The sequence below is a fragment of the Scardinius erythrophthalmus genome, assembly GCF_964197995.2.
Source record: "Scardinius erythrophthalmus genome assembly, chromosome: 20".
In the NCBI taxonomy this organism is placed as follows: Eukaryota; Metazoa; Chordata; class Actinopteri; order Cypriniformes; family Leuciscidae; genus Scardinius; species Scardinius erythrophthalmus.
Window position 1 is genome coordinate 38,737,493 of NC_138240.1, and position 23,572 is coordinate 38,761,064.

Here is a 23,572-nt window from a genome sequence, read left to right on the forward strand (position 1 = left end):
AAAAAGATACAGATGGGACTGCTTGAAAGCATTTTTAAATACGAATACTGATTTCCCACACCCTACTTTTGAAGTCGTAATAAATAAAGATGGTTATTTTCTTTTGTCTGTAATGTGTTTTAGGTATAGACCAAGGACAGATGGCATATGAAGGCCAACACTGGCATGCCACTGAAGAGTGTTTCAGCTGTGCCCGCTGCAATCAGTCTTTGCTGGGTCGTCCCTTCTTGCCGAAACAAGGTTTGATCTATTGTTCCCGTCTCTGCAGCCAAGGGGATGAGCCTGAGCTGTCGGACTCTTCAGACTCTGCTTTCCAGAGTGCCCGTTCCCGACAGTCACACCACAGTGGTCAGATTGGCAAGGATGGGACAAAAGGGAAGGGTGAAGGTGTCCGACAAACATCATCTGGCCCTACACAATTAGCTGGTGATGTGGAGCCTCTAGCTGTTCAAATGGATTTGCTGAGCATCTCAAGCCCAGCACCCAGTCGCACTCCCCATCGCACACCAACAAGAACCCCAAATAGAACCCAAAGTCGATCTCCAAGTCTCAACCATGAGCAGCCAGTTTGGGTAAACCGGGATGAGCCTTACTCCTATGAGTCTCAACAAAGAGATTCCTCCACATCTCCAAATCCCCATCAGCTACGAAGCCAATGTAGCATCCATACCGCTTACCCTCCTTCTCCCAATCAGCCACCCAAGATAGTGAGCAGTCCAGAGTCTTGGTCCAAAGAACCACCTGGGGGTAATTCCAAAAAGCCTCCAGTCATTGCTGCTCTGAGGGGGCACTCTTTCAATGAAAATTGGATGCACCATGGCCAAGAACCTGAATTTCACGCTCCCAAGCTCAAAACACAAATGAGCTTCAATGAAGTATCAAGCCGTAATTCTGGATTTTTGGACAAGCGCAGTATCAGTGTGCAAGGTTTCCCCCGAGAGATGCGTCCTCCATTGCTGAGGAGCAGGCACCAATTTGGGCCAAGCTTTGGTGAACTTACGCCACTAGAACAAACACCAAGAGGTTCTGCTGACTCACTGGCCCTTTCATACACTACAGGTGAGCTTAAATTCAGTTCAAATACAAATACAAATACCATGATACTTCATATCACTAATTGACAGGGATATGATCAAAACAAGAGATGAATTGTGCATTCAACTGTCACACATATATTTCTGATCTTACAAATACCATGATACTCCATATCACTGCCTGACAGGGTTATGTTCAAAAGAAGAGATGAGAGATTGGTTCATTCAAACTTAACACTTTTCACATGATGTACCTATATCTGATATCTGCCCATTGTACCTATATCTGATCTATATCTGATCTCTCTCATTGTACCTATATCTGATCTATATCTGATCTCTCCCATTGTTTGTCTTCAGCAGGAAACTCCTTAGATGGGACTAACAGGCGTCAGGAGCACTTCTCTCGATTTTCTATGCCTGACCTGAGTAAAGACTCTGGGGTAATTGTGTCTGATAAAGGCACCATGGGTACTTTAAACTCATCAATGCAGTTCCGCAGCACTGAATCCCTGAGCTCTGTCCCAAGACCCCTTGCTGATATTGGCATGCCTGTCAGAGTAAGGTACCCTCCTCCACTATACTGGGATTCGCACAGAGGGATAAGTTTTGAGGATCCAGTCAAAGGTCGCATTGGTCTTGCAGGAAGCATGTCCTGTATGCAAGAAGGCAATGCCCAAGCAATGACACCACGGCCAAGACGTCCTCAAACACAAGACTCTCCCAGACAGCAGCGTCAGCGACAACGTCACCACCACAAGAGTCACAAAGGTCATAAATATGACTATCGCTCCCGCCGCTCTCGGTCAGACAATGCCCTGCATTTAGCTACAGAAAATCAGAGTTTCCCTGGGGATCCCATTCATAGATTTCACAATGACTTTGAGCGACCTTCCTCATCAAGAATGTCACACAATCTCTTTGGAGCTAATTATGGGTATCGACAACAGTTCTTTAGGCCATGCCCTCGAACCACATCGGACCTCACCTTGCAGGATCCTGGAGGTCCACAAATTGGACAGTATATGGGTAGGTATGGAGAAACAGCTGATGATGAAGATCAGTTTTGCTCAACCTGTTCCTCTTCTTCAGAGGTGTCTGATGATGATGGTTACCTTATGGGTGAAGTCATTCCACGGCCAGTGCAGCTCCGATACTTTGACAATGAGGAATTGCGACATCGTTATAGTCCTACATTGACGGGTGGTCACACCCAATTACATACACGCAAACGGCGAAAGAGCAAGAACTGCATCATATCATAAGCAAATGGTAATGTGAGTATCTGAGTGTGTGTATGTGAGAGTGGGTGAAGTGAGTATGTGAGCAGTGAGTAGACCCCTGTACAACATCATTTATATGTCAAATGATTCAAAATTCTATCACCTTGCGTTAATTGTGTTACTTGTTTAGTTGAACATACAGGTATTTCCTCTTGTGTAATATTAACCGTTTAGATGTACTAATTTAAACATACAGGCTCCACAGTAGGAACTTGATCCAAGTACACCTTTTATTACAGAGATTCTTTTTTTTCCCTTAATTTGATGTCCACCTTTATTTTTGATAAAGTCTCAATCTTTTTCAGAATGGAGGACACCAGTGTTTCTGGAGAGATTTTTTTTCAGATGCTCTTTGCTGGAAAGGGTTGAGTTCCTCTACATTTCTCTTTAAAATAACCCAAAGGGGTTTCATTGGAAGTCAGACAACACACTTTGCCGGGTCATTTTTTAAAACTTTTTTCATCTTTAGAATTTCTTGCATGATTTTGCCAATGTGCTGTGGATCGTTATCATGCTGAAATATTCTTCTTTTGCCCAACGTCTTCCAATCTTGCTTTTTTGTTCTAAAGGGTATGCAATGATTTGTCCATAGAGTTTGAGACCATACAATGTCCTTGAGCTGCCTCAGAAACCCTGATTTCCATTGATAACCCCATTTCCATGTCTAAAGCACTTGCCCTTCTGCTTTTCAGAACTAGATTGTACGAGGAATTTTAAGATAGGGGTGTTCAATCCTGCTTCTGGTGGGCCATCATCATTCATTTGCTCCTGCCTGAAAGTTTCTAGTAATCCTAAAGATGTTGATTATGTTGATTCAGGTGTGTTTAAATATGTCTGGAGCTACACTCTGCTGAAAGGTGGTCCTCTGGGAACAGAATTGGACATCCCTGTTTTCGGATGATTGATGGTACTATGGCTCATTATATACCTCCTATTTAATGCTGCAACTGCAAAGTTTAGACTGCATTTTAGTTGGTCACAATCTCCCTGTATCCTTTTTGATCTTTGTGAAGTCTCACGATCAGATTTTTTAATTTTTCTGTCCAATCTTCTCCATGTGGAGCCAATCAGTCATGCAGACAAATTCAACCCATAAGGTATGTGTGTGTGTGTGTGTGTGTGTGTGTGTGTGTGTATGTATGTGTGTATATATATATATATATATATATATATATATATATATATATATATATATATATATATATATATATATATATATTTAAAATGTTTAAATAATGCAGAAATAATGCCGTTATCAAGAGGTGATAACATTTAAATTCATTTGACAGTTAAGTGATATTTCACGGGGTGTACTCACTTCTGTTGTGTATTGTATTAGTTTCCTAAATATCCAACAATGGGTTGAAATCCAATTCAGGCATGTTTCAGTCATTGCATAAGTAACACTGTAGGTAATGTGTTCTGATCTGAAATCATGTGTTTACTGTGACTGGAGATTGCACAATGATCAAACGTATTAATTTCTATTTATTGGAATTGTACATGGAATTTTATCTATTGCTAAGAATATGAATTTTGTTTTGTAGAAACCTGTGCAATAACAATCTGCTACATAACTTCATTTCAGGAGAAGGAAAGAAGTGACGACTCAGTGTGCACTTAATCTTCAGAATTAGGATATGGATTTTTAACTTACTCTGAAATTAATTTGCGTTACTCTTGAAAAAATGTGGGATTACTGCTCGGCATATTCCATAAACTCAGTGCATAACAAATCTAATTACAACCATTTTTTTAATCTGTTTTTAGATTTTCTTGGTTGTGAGTATAATTCTAGTCAAGTCTACACTCTCCCCTTTCTTTTCCCCTTAATTTTTGGTATAATTTAGTGGCAATACGGTTTTCTATAATCCCCTCGCTGCTTACTGTTAATTGTTCTAAATACAGTAGTTTCCTAATATGCGCTCTTCATGGTTTTCAACTTGTTTTATTAATGTCATTCTAAAATTAAACTTTATAAAATGTTTATCATTTTGTTGGGCAATGTTGGTTATGGTTTTAAATGCAATATTCTGTCTTTTCCAAAGTCATTTACAAATAATATCTTAAAATTAAATGTTTTCCTAATGATAAAAACAATATATAAAAATAATGTAGTATTGTAAAAGTTCTGTAAATATTGTCTTAAATATTTCTATATTTTGTATCTTCAGATGCATTATTTGTATCATATTATAGTGTAGAATCCAATGGTGACTGCATGTGTATCCCCCGTTCATGTCTTGTATGTGAATTAAATAACTATTTCAACAAACAAACAAAGTCTTTAATTAAGCTTCAGATTAATACCATTGTGATCTTTTAAAAATACTATTTTATATTATATTTTCTGAATTATAATCTGATGTAGGGTGTAAATGACTTCTTTTGTGCTTTTTTAAATTCCTTCAGTTTCAGATAATCTTGTGATTTTTTTTCACAATCTTGAAGTTCTCATGAATATGCAAATTAGCCCCGCCTCCACTCACTCACACCAGTTTAGAGATCCACTCGCTCAACTTTACTATAGTAAACGCTGCACAATGGCTAGTTCTTTCATGTTAGAACCAGAATCTGATTCAGAAAAAGTAGTGGAAGATTGAATTATACAGGCTCGTCTAAAGTCGATGTATCAGAATGGTAATGTGGTTTATGTATCGCTCTCTACAGCGTCGGACACATACAAATGAGGCCGCGACAAATGAGGAAGGCAACCAGAACAAAAGCGAATCAAAAAGTATTTATTAAGAAAAATAACGTTTGCAACTCATAACTAAATAAGAAAAAACATACGGAAAACATTCCGCTCGGAACATCAACGTAACTAAAGAATAAGCGACGTAATTAAAGGACAAGTTCGGTATTTTACACTTAAAGCCCTGTTTACAGATCGTTTCTGATGAAATAGAACGGTTAAAATTAACATTTGGACACATGCTGCTGTCCCGAGAATTTTAGGTTTATTTTGCTTTCCCCCCACCTACAGAATGGCAGCCTATGGGCACTGGAACAATCCTTCATAAAACGCATTAAACTTTTGTTTACAAAGACGTGAAACTCACCGAGTGGTCAGGGGTGTTCACTGATATGCTCACACAAAAATCGCTGCAAAAGATGCTTTCCAACAGGTTTTATCGTAGTTTTTGTCCAACTCCATTGACTTGTATTGGGTGAGCTGTGTGAGGTACGGTATTACTCCGCCGCTTCTTCTTCTGCTTCTTCTGTGTATTCAATGAAATGCCAGCGGTTTGCTTGCAATTGGCAAAGGTGCATTATCACCACCAACTGGGCTGGAGTGTCTATTATTCAAGCTCTCAACGGAAGAATCTACGGGTGTGAGACGTTTGGAAAAATAGATCCACAATTTTACAACGAATGGTAAAACACCTGTTGGAAAGCATCTTTTGCAGCGATTTTTGTGTGAGCATATCAGTGAACACCCCTGACCACTCGGTGAGTTTCACATCTTTGTAAACGAAAGTTTAATGCGTTTTATGAAGGATTGTTCCAGTGCACCTATACATACAACCGGCACATCCGGGAACTTAACTGTCAATTTCGTAACCGCCCCTTTTTAGGGGAAAACAAGCCAGACTTCCCATAGACTTCAATACAAAATAGCGGCACAAAACAACGTCCGTACACAGCCGGCAGACGTGTATAACTTCAGAAATCACTTAGATGAAATATGTCGAGTAATTATATGTCCACCCTGCCTTCCATAGAGCGTGAACGATACATTTATAAACTTAATTTGGGCAACTTAAAAACATATCCCGTTTCATTCTACCAGCGTCAAATTGGTCTAACAACCCCACCCAGTGGTTTACCCGGACATTTACTCGTACCTCATCGAGTCACCAGGTAGCCAGTGAATGATTTTACTATGGTTTTAAGAAGTAAACATCTTTAAATGTATAATATTGTGTCTTTATATTTAGAGTAGCTATACTGAGTGCACTTTTCTGTCCAGCTATACAACTAGCCTGATTTAGCTTTCGATAGCATCATCCGTAATTCATGATATTTCCATAACAGCAAGATATTGATGATGATGGCAGGCAGAGATGGGCATAAATACATGGAAATGTATTTAAAATAAAATAAAAAATACAAAATACTGTGTGGAAAAAAATTATTAAATACAAATACATAATAGGGGTAGCCTACTGTGTGAAAAAATTTTTTTAAATACAAATTACATGTTTGTAAGGGTTAGTACACGTCCACAATCCGTTACTGTGTATGGCGCTCGCCGGATTGTTTTCCCCTAAAAGTGGGCGTGAACCTTTTCAGAGACGTTCTATGACGCTACGCCGGTTGTATGTATACACCCATTCTAGAGATTTTGGGGAAAGCGAAAGAAACCTAAAATTCTCGGGACAGTAGCATGTGTCCAAATTTTAATCTTAACCGTTCTATTTCATCAGAAACGATCTGTAAACAGGGCTTTAAGTGTAAAATACCGAACTTACCCTTTAACACAAACACAAAATACACACTCCAAAACAGGCCTGCAAACATACATTCTCCCAAACTAAACTAATACATGAAGCAAACAAATAATAAACAAATAAAGCAGCAACCCAAAATAACAGAAGACACAATGTTAACCGAAGAGAGTGAAGTCACAGAACCTTCAGCTTTTCTCATTCTCTGCAGGTGTTTCACATGATGATTACCTCAACGCAGAACAGAACCTCTCCTGCTAGTTCACTGGTAATGATATGCTGAAACCCGCCGGCACGTTGATCTGATTGGTTACAAGTAGTTTGTGACGTCAGAAACACCAGCGATTTCAAAGCGTGTTTTTGAGACTGTCTTTGGTTCACTGCAGTTTTAAGGAGGAAATACTCAGCAATGGTGTCGACTTATGAATTTACACATGGTTTGTCTTAAAGCACATTAAAAACACCACATAGACACATAAACAACATTAAAAGCTGGACTTTCACCACAGGGGGACTTTAAAAGAAAATGTTTACAATCCTGTAGATTAGTGGAAGACCATTTTTATTTGTAATACATGTAGACAGACAAAATTCAAGACACAACAGCAAGCTTAATACCAAACTAACATTTCACTTCATGCTTTATGTACAACTAAATTCATTATTCTTTACTCTGTCTTCCACTGATATTTCAGACTTGTTTCTCAACATGGTACTTATAGTTACAGTTTGCAAACAATATACAGGCAGAAAACATCAATGCAAACATGAATTATATATTCATACTTAAATATATTTTTACTCTGGGTTTGCATTGGTTAGCTTGAATTTCATTTAAAAAAAAATGGAATCTTGGTAATGACCATTAAAAATTAGACTTTTCTCACTGGTTTTGTGGAATTACAGATAATTAGCACAGCCTCTGATTATCACCAGAATAAATACGAGTAATTCTAAAATTAATTTAATTTGACAATGTATATTAATTGGGTCAATATCGTGACAGATTTTTAGCATTAGGATCAGTGCTACAAATCATTTACAGAAACGCTGATAGAACTACAGGAGTGTTAATAATGTGGCGCATTTTCAAAGTTGAATGGATAGCGTGAATAAGAAGTTAGCAAATCAGTATCTGCATTCAGCCTTGTGTTTGCAGTCTTCACTTGATGGAGTGTATTTGGGAAGTGGATGGAGTGTCCAGCTCTCGGGAATCATACTCATGGATGAACTGCTCCATGGCCTTGATGCAGCGCGTGCCGATGTCCCTCAGGTTCTCATGCAGAGACAGCTGGATTGGCTTCTCCAAGGACGGATCCTTGGACACCAACATCTTCACAACCATGCCAAATGTATCACAGTCCTGCCGATACACCTGCGTGGATTATAAACATGGATTACTCAAAACATTACAATATATTATTTAAACTACAGCATTTTTGTTTTTAAAAAGCTGCCAGCCACCACCAGCCTTTCTTAATTATTTTACTTTTACAATTTTCACAAAATGGTTATGGCCCTCAGATTATATTGTTGTATGAATATCTGAACATGCACTGTATCAAAAGAAAGAACAGAGCCTCTGCTTTAAAAAAGAAATAAAATACATTTTATTCTAGTTTCATGAACTCTTTTGATCAATACTTGAATGTGGGTAAACTTCATAAAAAAAGCAACAATTTGAACAAAAAGCTAAAAACATTGTGTCAAAGACAGCAATGCTCTTTTCCGCTTGTTTCTTCTTTTTCACATGTTTTTTGATCAGGAGATTCGGTTCTCTTTCAGAAGATTGTGTTAATAAAAGCGAGCGAGCAGTGGTTACTGTCAAATACATATCTAACTTATTTAACACCACTAAATCGTGTCTATTTAATAATATATACTATGTTACTAAATCATTAAGTCAAGTCAAGTCAAGTATATTTGTATAGCGCTTTTCACAATACAGATTGTATCAAAGCAGCTTCACAGTATTAAATTAAAATAATACAACAAGGTTTGTTTCTAGTGAAATTTATTACCATATATATGTACCATGGTATTTACATAGTACTATGGCATTCTTTGAAGTACCATGAAACGTCTCGGTTACGTATGTAACCCTCGTTCCCTGAGTAGGGAACGGAGACGTTATGTCGGATGACAACGAATGGGGTTTCGCTTCGAAAGCCTATCATCTTCGAGCATATAAAACGAGCCAATGGCAATGAAATGCCATGGGTCTGCGGAATTTGCATAGCGTATCTCCGCCCCATCCTGGGGGTATATAAGGAAGTACGCCAGCAACATGCAGATATGTTTCTTCGCTGAGGAGCCGAGACTGAACTCAGGCGTTCCAGCGGTACAGCAGAAGTGGCAGGGAGACGTAACGTCTCCGTTCCCTACTCAGGGAACGAGGGTTACATACGTAACCGAGACGTTCCCTTTCGTTGTCACTCCGAGTTACGTCGAATGGGGTTCCCAGTGTAATCACGCCACCTCTCGACTGTCTTCCAGTGCCCTGCGTAAGTCTGAGCTCCCTGTCGTGAGACTGGCACGGACGAAGGAGTCCTACTTAACACAGGAATACCAAGGTACACTGGGAAGCATATCTCAGTGGAAATATGCAATCATGCCCAACCCGAAGGGGGGGACTTGGAATACACATATGACCCCGAAGGGCTGCATACGGAGTAACACTGGGGTGTCCAGCCGCAGGTGGAATATTTCAACCCCAGGGGTGGCAAGGTGGCTTGCCAAGGGAAAGACACATGCTCAAAGAGGCTTACAGTGGAAATACACATGTGGGGGTCGCCCGGAGGGGACCATGCACATGGAGGCACCTAGCCAAGCGCGAAAGCTGCCGGTGGCATAACTCTGGCGTTGACGTCGTCAGTGCTGGAGGAGACTCAGGGCTTATTAGGCTCACCTGAGGAAAATATCGCACGTATCCCGTCCGTGGAGAGGAATGGCGAGCAAGCGAAGACACCTGAGCAGAATCTAGTACCGGCTAGTTGAGGCGAGTACATGAGAAGAAACTGGCTCCACTCGGAGATTGTAGAATCTCGCAAATGTGTTAGGTGTCGCCCAGCCTGCAGCTCTGCAGATGTCTGTTAGTGAGGCGTCATGCGCTAGAGCCCAAGAGGATGCCACACTCCGGGTGGAGTGGACCGTCACACCAAGGGGGCATGGTCGACCTTGCTGCTCGTAAGCCAAAGCAATGGCGTTCACTATCCAGTGAGACAACCTTTGCTTGGAGAGAGCCTTTCCCTTCAGCTTCCCACCATGACAGACAAAGAGCTGGTCTGAGGTCCTGAAACACTGCGTTCTGTCTACGTAAGCACGGAGTGCGCGTACTGGACAGAGCAGTGCCAAGGCTGGGTCTGCCTCCTCCAAAGGCAGCGCTTGCAGGTTCACCACCTGATCTCGAAAGGGTGTGGTGGGAACCTTGGGCACATATCCAGGCCGGGGTCTCAGGATCACGTGAGAGTTAGCCGGCCCGTACTCCAGGCACGCTTCGTCAACCGAAAATGCCTGCAGGTCCCCTACCCTCTTGATGGAGGCCAATACAACCAGGAGCGCTGTCTTCATTGACAGGAACTTAAGCTCCACTGATTGCAGAGGCTCAAAGGGAGCACTCTGCAGGGCAGTTAACACCACTGAGAGGTCCCAAGAGGGTACGAGGGGAGGACGAGGAGGATTCAGTCTCCTCGCTCCCCTCAGGAACCTGACGATCAGGTCGTGCTTCCCCAAGGACTTACCATCAACTGCGTCGTGATGTGCGGCAATGGCGGCAACATACACTTTCAGGGTGGAGGGAGACAGCCTTCGCTCCAACCCTTCTTGGAGGAAGGAAAGCATGACACTGATGGGGCATTTCGTGGGTTCTAGATTTTTAGAAGAACACCAGTTGATGAAGAGGTTCCACTTCAACGCATAGACATGTCTCGTGGACGATGCTCTAGCGGAAGTGATGGTAGCCACCACCGCTGGTGGTAGGGTACTCAAACCTACCTCGTCCCGTCCAGGAGCCACACGTGGAGGTTCCACAGATCGGGACGAGGGTGCCATAAGGTGCCCCGTCCCTGTGAAAGCAGGTCCTTCCTTAGGGGAATTGGCCAGGAAGGTGCTGTCGCGAGGAGTACTAGTTCTGGGAACCAGGTGTGGTTGTGCCAATACGGGGCAACCAAAATTACCTGCTCCTCGTCCTCCCTGATCTTGCGCAAGGTCTGCGCAAGAAGGCTCACTGGGGGAAACGCATACTTGCGGAGGCCCCGCGGCCAGCTGTGCGCCAGTGCATCCGTGCCGAGCGTGCCCTCGGTCAGGGAATAATACAGGTCGCAGTGGGATGAGTCGTGGAAGGCAAACAGGTCTACCTGTGCGTCCCCGAACTGATCCCAAATCAGCTGAACCGTCTGGGGATGGAGTCTCCATTCTCCAGCGAGAGGCCGAAGCCGAGACAGCTCGTCGGCCGCCTGGTTTAGGTCTCCCGGGATATAAATGGCTCGAAGCGACCTCAGATGCTTCTGACTACATATGAGGAGGTGGCGGGCGAGTTGCGACATACGGCGGGAGCGTAGACCACCTTGACGGTTGATGTACGCTACTGTGGCGGTATTGTCTGATCGGACTAGTACGTGTTGACCCCTGAGCAACGCACGAAAGCGTTGCAGGGCAAGGCGTACAGCCAGCAACTCGAGGCAATTGACATGCCAAAGGCGCTGGGGTCCTGTCCAGGAGCCCGCGGCAGCATGTCCATTGCACATGGCACCCCAACCCGTGGCGGAGGCATCTGTTGATACAACAACATGCCTGGAAGCTCGTTCTAAGGGAACTCCGGCCCGTAGAAAATTGAGGTTCGACCACGGGGGGAAGGTCTGACGGCAGGTCGGAGTCACTGGGACTCGGAGCGTGCCGTGTTGCCATGCCCACCTCGGGACTCGATCGCGAAGCCAAAGCTGAAGCGGTCTCATATGAAGCAAACCGAGCGGCGTTACTGCGGCTGCGGATGCCATATGCCCCAGGAGCCTCTGAAAAAGTTTCAGTGGGACCGCACTCTTGCCCTCGAACTGACGAAGACAAGTCAGCAGTGACTGCGCGACCGAGTCGATTTCCATAATGAGAAAAGAGATCCTATGCACTGGGCAGAGTTTGCTCTTCTCCCAGTTGACCCGAAGGCCCAGACGAGCTAGGTGCCGGAGCACAAGGTCCCTGTGTTCGCAAACCTGGTCTAGAGAGTGAGCTAGAATCAGCCAGTCGTCGAGATAGTTCAGGATGCGAACCCCGTGTTCTCGTAGGGGAACAAGGGCTGCCTCGACGACCTTCGTGAAGACGCGAGGAGACAGGGCTAGCCCGAAAGGGAGAACCGCGTACTGGTATGCCTGCCCCTCGAAAGCAAACCAAAGAAACGGTCTGTGTCGAGGAAGAATGGAGACATGGAAGTAGGCGTCCTTCAGGTCGATCGCTGCAAACCAATCCTGTGGCCGTACGCATTCGAAAAGGCGTTTGGAGCATCTTGAACGGCAGCCTGTGAAGGGAGCGGTTCAAGACGCGCAGGTCCAGGCTAGGTCGTAGTCCACCGGATTTCTTCGGTACAAAGAAGTAAAAGCCGGACCTCATTTCGGCTCGAGGGACAGTCTCGATCGCACCCTTCGCCAGTAGGGTGGCGACCTCCGCTCTCATGACAGGGGCATTGTCACCGACCATTGTGAAGCGGACTCCCCTGAAGCGGGGAGGAGACCGCGCGAACTGAATCGCGTAGCCGAGCCTGATGGTCCTCGCGACCCAGTGGGACAGACCGGGAAGCTCTAACCAGGCTCCCAGAAACTGAACCAGCGGGGTCATACGGACCACAGACGTACCGTCGGTGGTGCAGCGAGGCGGAATGACCGGCCCAGGCGTGGGTGGCATAGCGGCCCGGTGCTTGGGCACGGTCATTAGCCGCGTCCTGCCAGAGGAGGCCAGGGGAGGACCACCGTCCCACGGGGGCGTGCTCTGGCAGGGGTCTGGCGACAGAGGGGGACGAGAGTGGCGAGGCTCGTGAGCGGCGCACACTGTCATCCAAGAACTCTGTGTGCTCAGAGATGGGAGAGTGAGTTCTTTCTTTGACCATTTTAGGGTGCTGCCCGTCGTGGGACAAGCAGCGGGAATGGGACAACCAAGGATTCTCCCCCGGCCCTCCACCGGGGGAAGGAGCGGCCCTGCTACCGTCTCCTGAAAAGAACTCAGTGCCATCTCTGTGCAGCCCGTCTCAGGAGCGCCGCTTGGCCTGGCATTTAGCGGGGCGCGGGGCGGGAGAGGGCTGTGGCACCTTCCTGCGGCTTCCTCCACGACACGGGCCGGAGGCAGATGACTGCTGAGGCCGGTCGGGAGGGGCGGGAACCACAGGAGGGCGCCCTCGGCGGCGAGTAGGCTGAGGCACCTGTGCCGACAACTGCGCTACCGAAGCAGCGGGCCGCCGGGGCAGGACATGTTTTAGAGCCTCAGTCTGCTTCTGGGCAGTCGAGAACTGCTGGGCAAAGTCCTTGACTGCACCGCCGAAGAGGCCAGCCTGGGATATGGGGGTGTCGAGGAACCGGTCCGCTCGGCCTCCCGCATATCAGCCAGGTTAAGCCACAGGTGTCGTTCCTGGACCACACAAGTGGACATCACCTGACCCAGCGAGTGTGCGGTCACCTTCGTCGCCCGGAGAGCGAGGTCGGTGGCGGCACGCAACTCGTCAAAGAGTGCTGGGTCAGTCCTCCCCTCGTGCATGTCACGTAACAACTGGGCCTGTTAGACCTGCAGTGTCGCCATGGCATGCAGTGAGGAGGCTGCCTGCCCCGCAGCTCTGTAGGCCTTTGCCACGAGTGTGGAGGAGAACCTACAGGCCTTGGAGGGGTGCTTTGGGTCGCCACGGGAAGAAGCACTCTGAGGACACAGTTGCATCGCAACAGAGCGTTCAACCTGGGGAACCCCAGTGTACCCTTTAGCAGCCGCCTGATCGAGAGGAGGCAAAGCGGAGGAGGTCGCCGAGCGATCACGGGAAGACAATGGTGCCTTCCAGGACCTCGTGACCTCCTCATGCACATCCGGGAAGAAAGGCATTGGGGTTGGTCGGCGACGAGGGTCAGCGGCCGCTCCCAAAAACCAATCGTCCAGCTGCGAGCGCACTGGGCCAGGTGGCGGGGACCACTCTAGACCAATGGCCGCGGCTGCCCGGGAAAGCATGGCCGTCAGCTCGGGATCAGACTCGGGCAATGCTGGAACACCCGAGGGTGGCAGCACAGCCGAATCGTCACTTCCCAAGGAATCCTGCCCACCTTGTGATGCAGCGATCGACATACGGTCTTCCTCTGGAGCGCCGAATGAGACCTGCGGCAAGTCAGAGGACTGTACTGCAGGCTCATTCTGAACACTCGCGGGTTGCACGGCGCTAGAGGACGGTGTGGAGCGTGGAATAGTCGGCGCTTTGTTCCACACCGTAACCCTCAGGTCACCCTGGCCGCCAGCCGAAGTACCAGCTCTCGTGGAGCTCGTAGATCGTGGTGCGGGTGAGGGGACTCTACCACGAAGGTCATTGAGTCTAAACCGCAACCGTGCGATGGGCATGTTCCCGCAGTGGGAACATGACTCATCCACAAACTCTGCCTTAGCGTGCTCTAAGCCCAGACACACAAGACAGCGATTGTGCCCATCAGAGTCAGACACATACAGACCGCAACCAGAAATGCACGGGCAAGGCATCTTTAAAAAGACGTGCCGCGTGCAATGCTCTTTTGTGAAAGGAGATTTCTCCTCAAATGTTGAAGCGACCAGGGAGATGAACACACAAACTCTGGCAAATCACTGCGCAGATAAGCAGGGAATGTGCACTCGTTGGAACTCGCTGTCACGCCAACACCTGGAGAGAGGCTCGTCTCGAAGAGAATGAAGAGATGAACTCAGAATTGGCTGTGAAGTGAAGAATCAACTTGGCTCCGAAGCGAAAACATATCTGCATGTTGCTGGCGTACTTCCTTATATACCCCCAGGATGGGGCGGAGATACGCTATGCAAATTCCGCAGACCCATGGCATTTCATTGCCATTGGCTCGTTTTATATACTCGAAGATGATAGGCTTTCTAAGCGAAACCCCATTCGTCGTCATCCGACGTAACTCGGAGTGACAACGAAAGGGAACTTATGTTACTTAATCAAGAGTGCATTATCATTTTCATCTTTTCGAACGGTAACGGATCTGAAAACTTGACTGAGTTGATCAACTTTGCTGATATCCATTATGATTGAATAAAATGCTGCCTCCTTTATCTCAGGGACAATTTGGCCATGCACCTTTTGAGATAACAATGTAATCAATTCATTCTGAATTGCTGTGCTTAAATAATTTACTTGGCTTTTTTTTATCCAGCAACTCTCACAACACTGGGTCATGCTAGGCTAACAACTCAATTACTGACTAAAAGTTCCCATTGTTTGGGTCATTCAAATTTTCATTATGCGTCCTGAATGACAGATTACATGAGGCTAATGTCAGAGTGACGTCAGTGTTTCTTGTAAGTACTTGAGTCCATAAATGAGCATGCCTCTTGTATTCGCTGTTAAGTTGTGCATCAGTTGTAAGGTCGTTTTTCCACATATCATATGTGACGCAGGCTGCTATATGAGCATGTGAAGATTTGGGTTTCTTTATTTTGCCTGAAAGGCCCTGCCAGTCATTAAGCAGAAATATAGATGGAATCTTCTGTAGTTTTGCATTGAAATGCTCTCTTCGTTGTTGGTTTATTTGTTTTTGGGTTCCACTGAGATATTTTCTTGAACTCATTTTTGCACTCATACACTCATAAGCTTCCCTCTCAAAGCAATTTGGATAAAAACAATGACAGCAAAGGAAATTGTGATCGGCAAACACGGGTAGATGGCAATTAGTAAAAGTCCTATTTAGTCACATCATTAAAAAGCTTTAGTTATTTATTTTCCGTCATACTGTTGGGTGCTACTACTTAATTCTGAAAAAACAAAGATTCTAATTATTGGACAAAAAACCTCCTCACGTAATAACCTAGAATACTGTCTAACACTTGATGGCTGCTCTGTCAAGTCTTTGTCGTCGGTTAGGAACCTGGGTGTGCTCTTTGATACCAATCTTTCATTTGAAAGTCACGTGTCTAATATCTGTAAAACCGCATTTTTCCATCTTAAAAATATATCTAAATTACGCCATATGCTCTCATTGACAAATGCGGAACAGTTAGTTAATGCGTTCATGACCTCAAGGCTAGATTATTGTAATGCTCTACCGGGTGGTTGCCCTGCACGCTTAATAAACAAACTACAGCTGGTTCAAAACGCAGCAGCTCGAGTTCTTACCAGAACCAGGAAGTATGACCATATTAGCCCAGTTCTGTCAACACTGCACTGGCTGCCTATTAAACATCGTATACATTTTAAAATATTGCTGATTACTTACAAAGCACTAAATGGTTTAGCTCCGCAGTGCTTGAGCGAGCTCTTAACGCATTATAGTCCTTCACGTCTATTGCAATCTCAAAATTCCGGCCAGTTGATAATACCTAGAATAGAGGTCGTCAATCCTGCTCCTGGAGGGCCGCTGTCCTGCAGAGTTCAGTTCCTGCTTCAGCACTCCTGCCTTTGAATACTCAAGCGATTCTGAGGAGCAGAGCTTGATGAGCTGATTCAGGAGTGTTTGATTAGGGTTGGAACTAAACTTTGCAGGACAGTGGCCCTCCAGGAGCAGGATTGAAGACCTCTGACCTAGAATATCAAAATCTACTGCTGGGGTAGATCCTTTTCCTATTTAGCACCAAAACTCTGGAACAGTCTTCCTAACATTGTCCGGGAAGCAGACACACTCTGTCAGTTCAAAGCTAGACTAAAAACACATCTCTTTAACCTGGCAGACACATAACACATTATCAATTTCTCTTATTCAAATCAGTTAAATGATTGTTAGCTTGCATAAACTAGATCAGCCGGAACCGGGAACATTTCCTATAACACCCAATGTACTCGTTACATCATAAGAAGAATGGCATCTACGCTAATGTCAGTCTCTCTGTTTATCCTGAGGTTTACTGTAGTCAGCCGGATCCGGGCCGTATCCAGATCAGATGGAGGACCTGCGCTTAGACACGACCTCAACGCATGATGAAGTGAAGTGACCGATATAAAGGAATGTATGGGTTATGCACATTACCTCGGATTTCTAAATGAAGGAAAAAGGGCACTCTCTAGGTTTGCTACACTGCTGATTTCTCTGAGTATTAGCTCCTTCAGTGGAAAATATGAACAAAATGATAAACGGCCCCAGTTAATTGCACCAAAAAGTGTACCTGGAATGGTGAAGCCAAGCAGTAAATTGGCATATTCTATTAATGCTTCAGAGGTCGTCACTCCTGGGTTCCTAAAGCGTAAGCTACGTTCCCTACATTCAGGGAAGACATTTTGCTCAGGCAAACAATATTTTCCTAAAAATATAAAAATCTACTTTAAATTTTTTATCAAATTATTTATATGTGGTGTTACCTCAGAGAACGTTTGATCAGGGTTACATAAAAGCCTTACATACAAGGTTACATAAAACAACCAATGCCAATAAATGTGAATTTCTATATTGCTAAGAGAAAGATTATTAAATAATATGCATTTCACCCTTGCTAAAATCGTTATCATTTGTGTGTGGAGAAGCAGGCAGTCTTGTAGAAACTCTAGGTATGTATGTGTGTTTGAGCTGCTAGCTTTTATCGGATCACTTCAAAATAGCACCTACTGCCTCATCCGTGGTAACCATGGAGATAGCGTGTCTCTGTGTGTGCGCTGCGGGGTTAGATTACCATTCCGCATGTATCTGAGTCATCGCATCATGAGCTCTGCTGTGCAGTTTCTTGAAAATAGAATGAATGACTATGATTACAATGAAAACACACCCTATAATAGAGCTAGATTTAATTTGTGTAACTCACTGAAGACACAAACTTACCAACAGGTCTCAAAATAAAACTATATTCAGAAAAGCACTACTCTTGCTATTTCTGCTGCATGTTTTGCTGTGAAAACGATGTGAATTTTCTGTATGCATGTAATATGCAGATGATTTTCTACAATAGCTAGAATGCGTGACGGATGTGTACAGGGCGGCCCGACGAGCCTCTCTAGTACACAAAATCCTGTAGATGAGTGGAGGAAAGTGGAGTTCAATCCATGCTCACTAATCCACTTCTGTTTCTCGCTCACACCCGGCCTCACTCCCCAGGCACCTGGTGAACCTTCACTACATTGGGTCAACATTCATTTTACATTCCAGTCTATGGTGCATCTCAGAGAATCCTCCATGACAGAATGTTTTTGTTGCCATTGTTTTGCTCATTTTCTGCAGATTATTGAACTAGTTGTCGTTGTCACGGACTGGACATGCGGACTATAGACAGATATCTTGGTGTTTATTCTCATTAATGGGCTGTGTATAAGAATGATAGTCTGACATAAGCACTTTAATCCTTACCTGTACATATTCCTCACTCATTTATGCTGTGGTTCACATTGAACACAGCAGACAACGCGTTGATACAATACATTTAATGCAGAAAGCATCACAAAAATTGTGTGTAATTTTTGTGATGCTTTCTGCATTAAATGTTTTGTAAATGCATTAAAAGCGCTTATGCTTGAAACAAGGTCTGTTAGCCCATACAGAACGAAAATATATTTCCCATATATGAATGATCAATATATTAAATGGTTTAACAGTATATTTGGGCTATTATATTGGGTTAATATATTACAATATAATATATTGAATAATACATAAGGAATTGCCGCTTTTCATATATTGAAAAATATGTGACAATATATTTACTAATATATCATATGTATATTATTTTATATTCAGTAATACACTTATATATATATAATATATAGATGTGTAAGTCATCCGATATGGCACTGCATGTGTAATATATTGCAGATATATTTACTTATGCATCATAAACACACAGAGAAATATAAATGTAATATATTTATTATATTTAACTAATGTCACATTCACTGTCTGTCATCGTCCTGTCTGCACTACAGTTCCCAGAATCCTCCTTGTTTCCACACCTGAACTCACTCCCTTCATTACCCACCTGTTCATCATCATTATCTGCATCACCTGTCTTGTGTTCATCTGTGTGTGTATTTAAGTTCCTGGTTTTCACTCATCACTTGTCGGTCAATGTTGAATGTTAGGTTTTCTGTATTTTGAGCACACGCTCCCCTTTTGTTTGTATCAGTGTATATTGAGAATTAAAACCTTTGTTTCGTTATCTTCGTTTTCGTCTCCTACTTCATCCACCCCGGAAGCCTGACAGATTGACCGACCACAATATGAGCTGGGAGCTCGCTGGACAGATCGCGGCTTTGGCTCGGGATAGCCGCGATCTGTTCCAATTCACCTGGGGGTTTGTTCCTCTTGCTGCCTCCTGCTCGCTGGATGACGAGACGATCAAGGCGTGTTACCGGCTTGGGGCCAAGGAGGTCGACCCGAGGGAGCTTCCAGATCTCTCCGGTCAGGACTGGAGAGAGGCACTCTCCTGTTGTCTGGAGAGCTTCCTCCCGTGGCACGCCATGTCACCGTCTGCACTACACGCCAGTCCAGCTGAGCCCGCACTTCACGCCAGTCCAGCCGAGCCTGCACTTCACGCCAGATCTGCCGAGACCAAGGCAGTAAGCATTGTGCCCGCCGCACCTGTGACTGACAGCGATCTTCCTCCTCTCATCGGCCCGCCAGAGCCCTCTTCGCCGCTGGTCCCGTCCAGCACAGAGCCCTCTTCACCGCTGGTCCCGTCCAGCACAGAGCCCTCTTCGCCGCTGGTCCCGTCCAGCACAGAGCCCTCTTCGCCGCTGGTCCCGTCCAGCTCAGAGCCCTCTTCGCCGCTGGTCCAGCCCAGCTCAGAGCCGTCTTCGCCGCTGGTCCTGCCCAGCTCAGAGCCTTCTTCGCCGCTGGTCCTGCCCAGCTCAGAGCCCTCTTCGCCGCTGGTCCTGCCCAGCTCAGAGCCCTCTTCGCCGCTGGTCCTGCCCAGCTCAGAGCCCTCTTCGCCGCTGGTCCTGCCCAGCTCAGAGCCCTCTTCGTCGCTGGATCTGCCCAGCACAAAGCCCTCACCGCTGGATCTGCCCAGCACAGAGCCCTCACCGCTGGATCTGCCCAGCACAGAGCCCTCACCGCTGGATCTGCCCAGCACAGAGCCCTCACCGCTGGATCTGCCCAGCACAGAGCCCTCACCGCTGGATCTGCCCAGCACAGAGCCCTCACCGCTGGATCTGCCCAGCACCGAGCCCTCACCGCTGGATCTGCCCAGCACCGAGCCCTCACCGCTGGATCTGCCCAGCACCGAGCCCTCACCGCTGGATCTGCCCAGCACCGAGCCCTCACCGCTGGATCTGCCCAGCACCGAGCCCTCACCGCTGGATCTGCCCAGCACCGAGCCCTCACCGCTGGATCTGCCCAGCACCGAGCCCTCACCGCTGGATCTGCCCAGCACCGAGCCCTCACCGCTGGATCTGCCCAGCACCGAGCCCTCACCGCTGGATCTGCCCAGCACCGAGCCCTCACCGCTGGATCTGCCCAGCACCGAGCCCTCACCGCTGGATCTGCCCAGCACCGAGCCCTCACCGCTGGATCTGCCCAGCACCGAGCCCTCACCGCTGGATCTGCCCAGCACCGAGCCCTCACCGCTGGATCTGCCCAGCACCGAGCCCTCACCGCTGGATCTGCCCAGCACCGAGCCCTCACCGCTGGATCTGCCCAGCACCGAGCCCTCACCGCTGGATCTGCCCAGCACCGAGCCCTCACCGCTGGATCTGCCCAGCACCGAGCCCTCACCGCTGGATCTGCCCAGCACCGAGCCCTCACCGCTGGATCTGCCCAGCACCGAGCCCTCACCGCTGGATCTGCCCAGCACCGAGCCCTCACCGCTGGATCTGCCCAGCACCGAGCCCTCACCGCTGGATCTGCCCAGCACCGAGCCCTCACCGCTGGATCTGCCCAGCACCGAGCCCTCACCGCTGGATCTGCCCAGCACCGAGCCCTCACCGCTGGATCTGCCCAGCACCGAGCCCTCACCGCTGGATCTGCCCAGCACCGAGCCCTGCATTATCTGCATCACCTGTCTTGTGTTCATCTGTGTGTGTATTTAAGTTCCTGGTTTTCACTCATCACTTGTCGGTCAATGTTGAATGTTAGGTTTTCTGTATTTTGAGCACACGCTCCCCTTTTGTTTGTATCAGTGTATATTGAGAATTAAAACCTTTGTTTCGTTATCTTCGTTTTCGTCTCCTACTTCATCCACCCCGGAAGCCTGACAGATTGACCGACCACAATATGAGCTGGGAGCTCGCTGGACAGATCGCGGCTTTGGCTCGGGATAGCCGCGATCTGTTCCAATTCACCTGGGGGTTTGTTCCTCTTGCTGCCTCCTGCTCGCTGGATGACGAGACGATCAAGGCGTGTTACCGGCTTGGGGCCAAGGAGGTCGACCCGAGGGAGCTTCCAGATCTCTCCGGTCAGGACTGGAGAGAGGCACTCTCCTGTTGTCTGGAGAGCTTCCTCCCGTGGCACGCCATGTCACCGTCTGCACTACACGCCAGTCCAGCTGAGCCCGCACTTCACGCCAGTCCAGCCGAGCCTGCACTTCACGCCAGATCTGCCGAGACCAAGGCAGTAAGCATTGTGCCCGCCGCACCTGTGACTGACAGCGATCTTCCTCCTCTCATCGGCCCGCCAGAGCCCTCTTCGCCGCTGGTCCCGTCCAGCACAGAGCCCTCTTCGCCGCTGGTCCCGTCCAGCACAGAGCCCTCTTCGCCGCTGGTCCCGTCCAGCACAGAGCCCTCTTCGCCGCTGGTCCCGTCCAGCACAGAGCCCTCTTCGCCGCTGGTCCCGTCCAGCTCAGAGCCCTCTTCGCCGCTGGTCCAGCCCAGCTCAGAGCCGTCTTCGCCGCTGGTCCTGCCCAGCTCAGAGCCCTCTTCGCCGCTGGTCCTGCCCAGCTCAGAGCCCTCTTCGCCGCTGGTCCTGCCCAGCTCAGAGCCCTCTTCGCCGCTGGTCCTGCCCAGCTCAGAGCCCTCTTCGCCGCTGGTCCTGCCCAGCTCAGAGCCCTCTTCGTCGCTGGATCTGCCCAGCACAGAGCCCTCACCGCTGGATCTGCCCAGCACAGAGCCCTCACCGCTGGATCTGCCCAGCACAGAGCCCTCACCGCTGGATCTGCCCAGCACAGAGCCCTCACCGCTGGATCTGCCCAGCACAGAGCCCTCACCGCTGGATCTGCCCAGCACAGAGCCCTCACCGCTGGATCTGCCCAGCACCGAGCCCTCACCGCTGGATCTGCCCAGCACCGAGCCCTCACCGCTGGATCTGCCCAGCACCGAGCCCTCACCGCTGGATCTGCCCAGCACCGAGCCCTCACCGCTGGATCTGCCCAGCACCGAGCCCTCACCGCTGGATCTGCCCAGCACCGAGCCCTCACCGCTGGATCTGCCCAGCACCGAGCCCTCACCGCTGGATCTGCCCAGCACCGAGCCCTCACCGCTGGATCTGCCCAGCACCGAGCCCTCACCGCTGGATCTGCCCAGCACCGAGCCCTCACCGCTGGATCTGCCCAGCACCGAGCCCTCACCGCTGGATCTGCCCAGCACCGAGCCCTCACCGCTGGATCTGCCCAGCACCGAGCCCTCACCGCTGGATCTGCCCAGCACCGAGCCCTCACCGCTGGATCTGCCCAGCACCGAGCCCTCACCGCTGGATCTGCCCAGCACCGAGCCCTCACCGCTGGATCTGCCCAGCACCGAGCCCTCACCGCTGGATCTGCCCAGCACCGAGCCCTCACCGCTGGATCTGCCCAGCACCGAGCCCTCACCGCTGGATCTGCCCAGCACCGAGCCCTCACCGCTGGATCTGCCCAGCACCGAGCCCTCACCGCTGGATCTGCCCAGCACCGAGCCCTCACCGCTGGATCTGCCCAGCACCGAGCCCTCACCGCTGGATCTGCCCAGCACCGAGCCCTCACCGCTGGATCTGCCCAGCACCGAGCCCTCACCGCTGGATCTGCCCAGCACCGAGCCCTCACCGCTGGATCTGCCCAGCACCGAGCCCTCACCGCTGGATCTGCCCAGCACCGAGCCCTCACCGCTGGATCTGCCCAGCACCGAGCCCTCACCGCTGGATCTGCCCAGCACCGAGCCCTCACCGCTGGATCTGCCCAGCACCGAGCCCTCACCGCTGGATCTGCCCAGCACCGAGCCCTCACCGCTGGATCTGCCCAGCACCGAGCCCTCACCGCTGGATCTGCCCAGCACCGAGCCCTCACCGCTGGATCTGCCCAGCACCGAGCCCTCACCGCTGGATCTGCCCAGCACCGAGCCCTCACCGCTGGATCTGCCCAGCACCGAGCCCTCACCGCTGGATCTGCCCAGCACCGAGCCCTCACCGCTGGATCTGCCCAGCACCGAGCCCTCACCGCTGGATCTGCCCAGCACCGAGCCCTCACCGCTGGATCTGCCCAGCACCGAGCCCTCACCGCTGGATCTGCCCAGCACCGAGCCCTCACCGCTGGATCTGCCCAGCACCGAGCCCTCACCGCTGGATCTGCCCAGCACCGAGCCCTCACCGCTGGATCTGCCCAGCACCGAGCCCTCACCGCTGGATCTGCCCAGCACCGAGCCCTCACCGCTGGATCTGCCCAGCACCGAGCCCTCACCGCTGGATCTGCCCAGCACCGAGCCCTCACCGCTGGATCTGCCCAGCACCGAGCCCTCATCGCTGGATCTGCCCAGCACCGAGCCCTCATCGCTGGA

The 23,572-nt window shown here is 48.5% G+C and overlaps 2 protein-coding genes across 4 annotated transcripts in view; one reads left to right on the forward strand and one right to left on the reverse strand.

The window, feature by feature from the left end:
* The window catches only part of prickle2a (prickle homolog 2a), a gene marked incomplete at both ends in the record, with an annotated part of 39,780 nt that extends 37,481 nt beyond the window's left edge, over positions 1-2,299 (forward strand). The window contains 2 exons of the mRNA XM_081348497.1: positions 124-1,059; positions 1,398-2,299. Of these exons, the coding sequence (XP_081204623.1) occupies positions 124-1,059; positions 1,398-2,299 (1,838 nt within the window). The remainder of the gene's footprint in view (positions 1-123; positions 1,060-1,397) is intronic.
* Positions 2,300-7,248: 4,949 nt separating this feature from the next.
* The window catches only part of LOC308681337 (uncharacterized protein), a 64,891-nt gene continuing 48,567 nt past the window's right edge, over positions 7,249-23,572 (reverse strand). Inside the window, exon 6 of one of the 3 annotated variants that reach the window (XM_081350139.1) lies at positions 7,249-8,143. In XM_081350139.1, the coding sequence (XP_081206265.1) occupies positions 7,931-8,143 (213 nt within the window). In that variant the 3' untranslated portion in view covers positions 7,249-7,930. The remainder of the gene's footprint in view (positions 8,144-23,572) is intronic. The other 2 variants (XM_081350140.1, XM_081350141.1) reach the window with 2 other exon arrangements.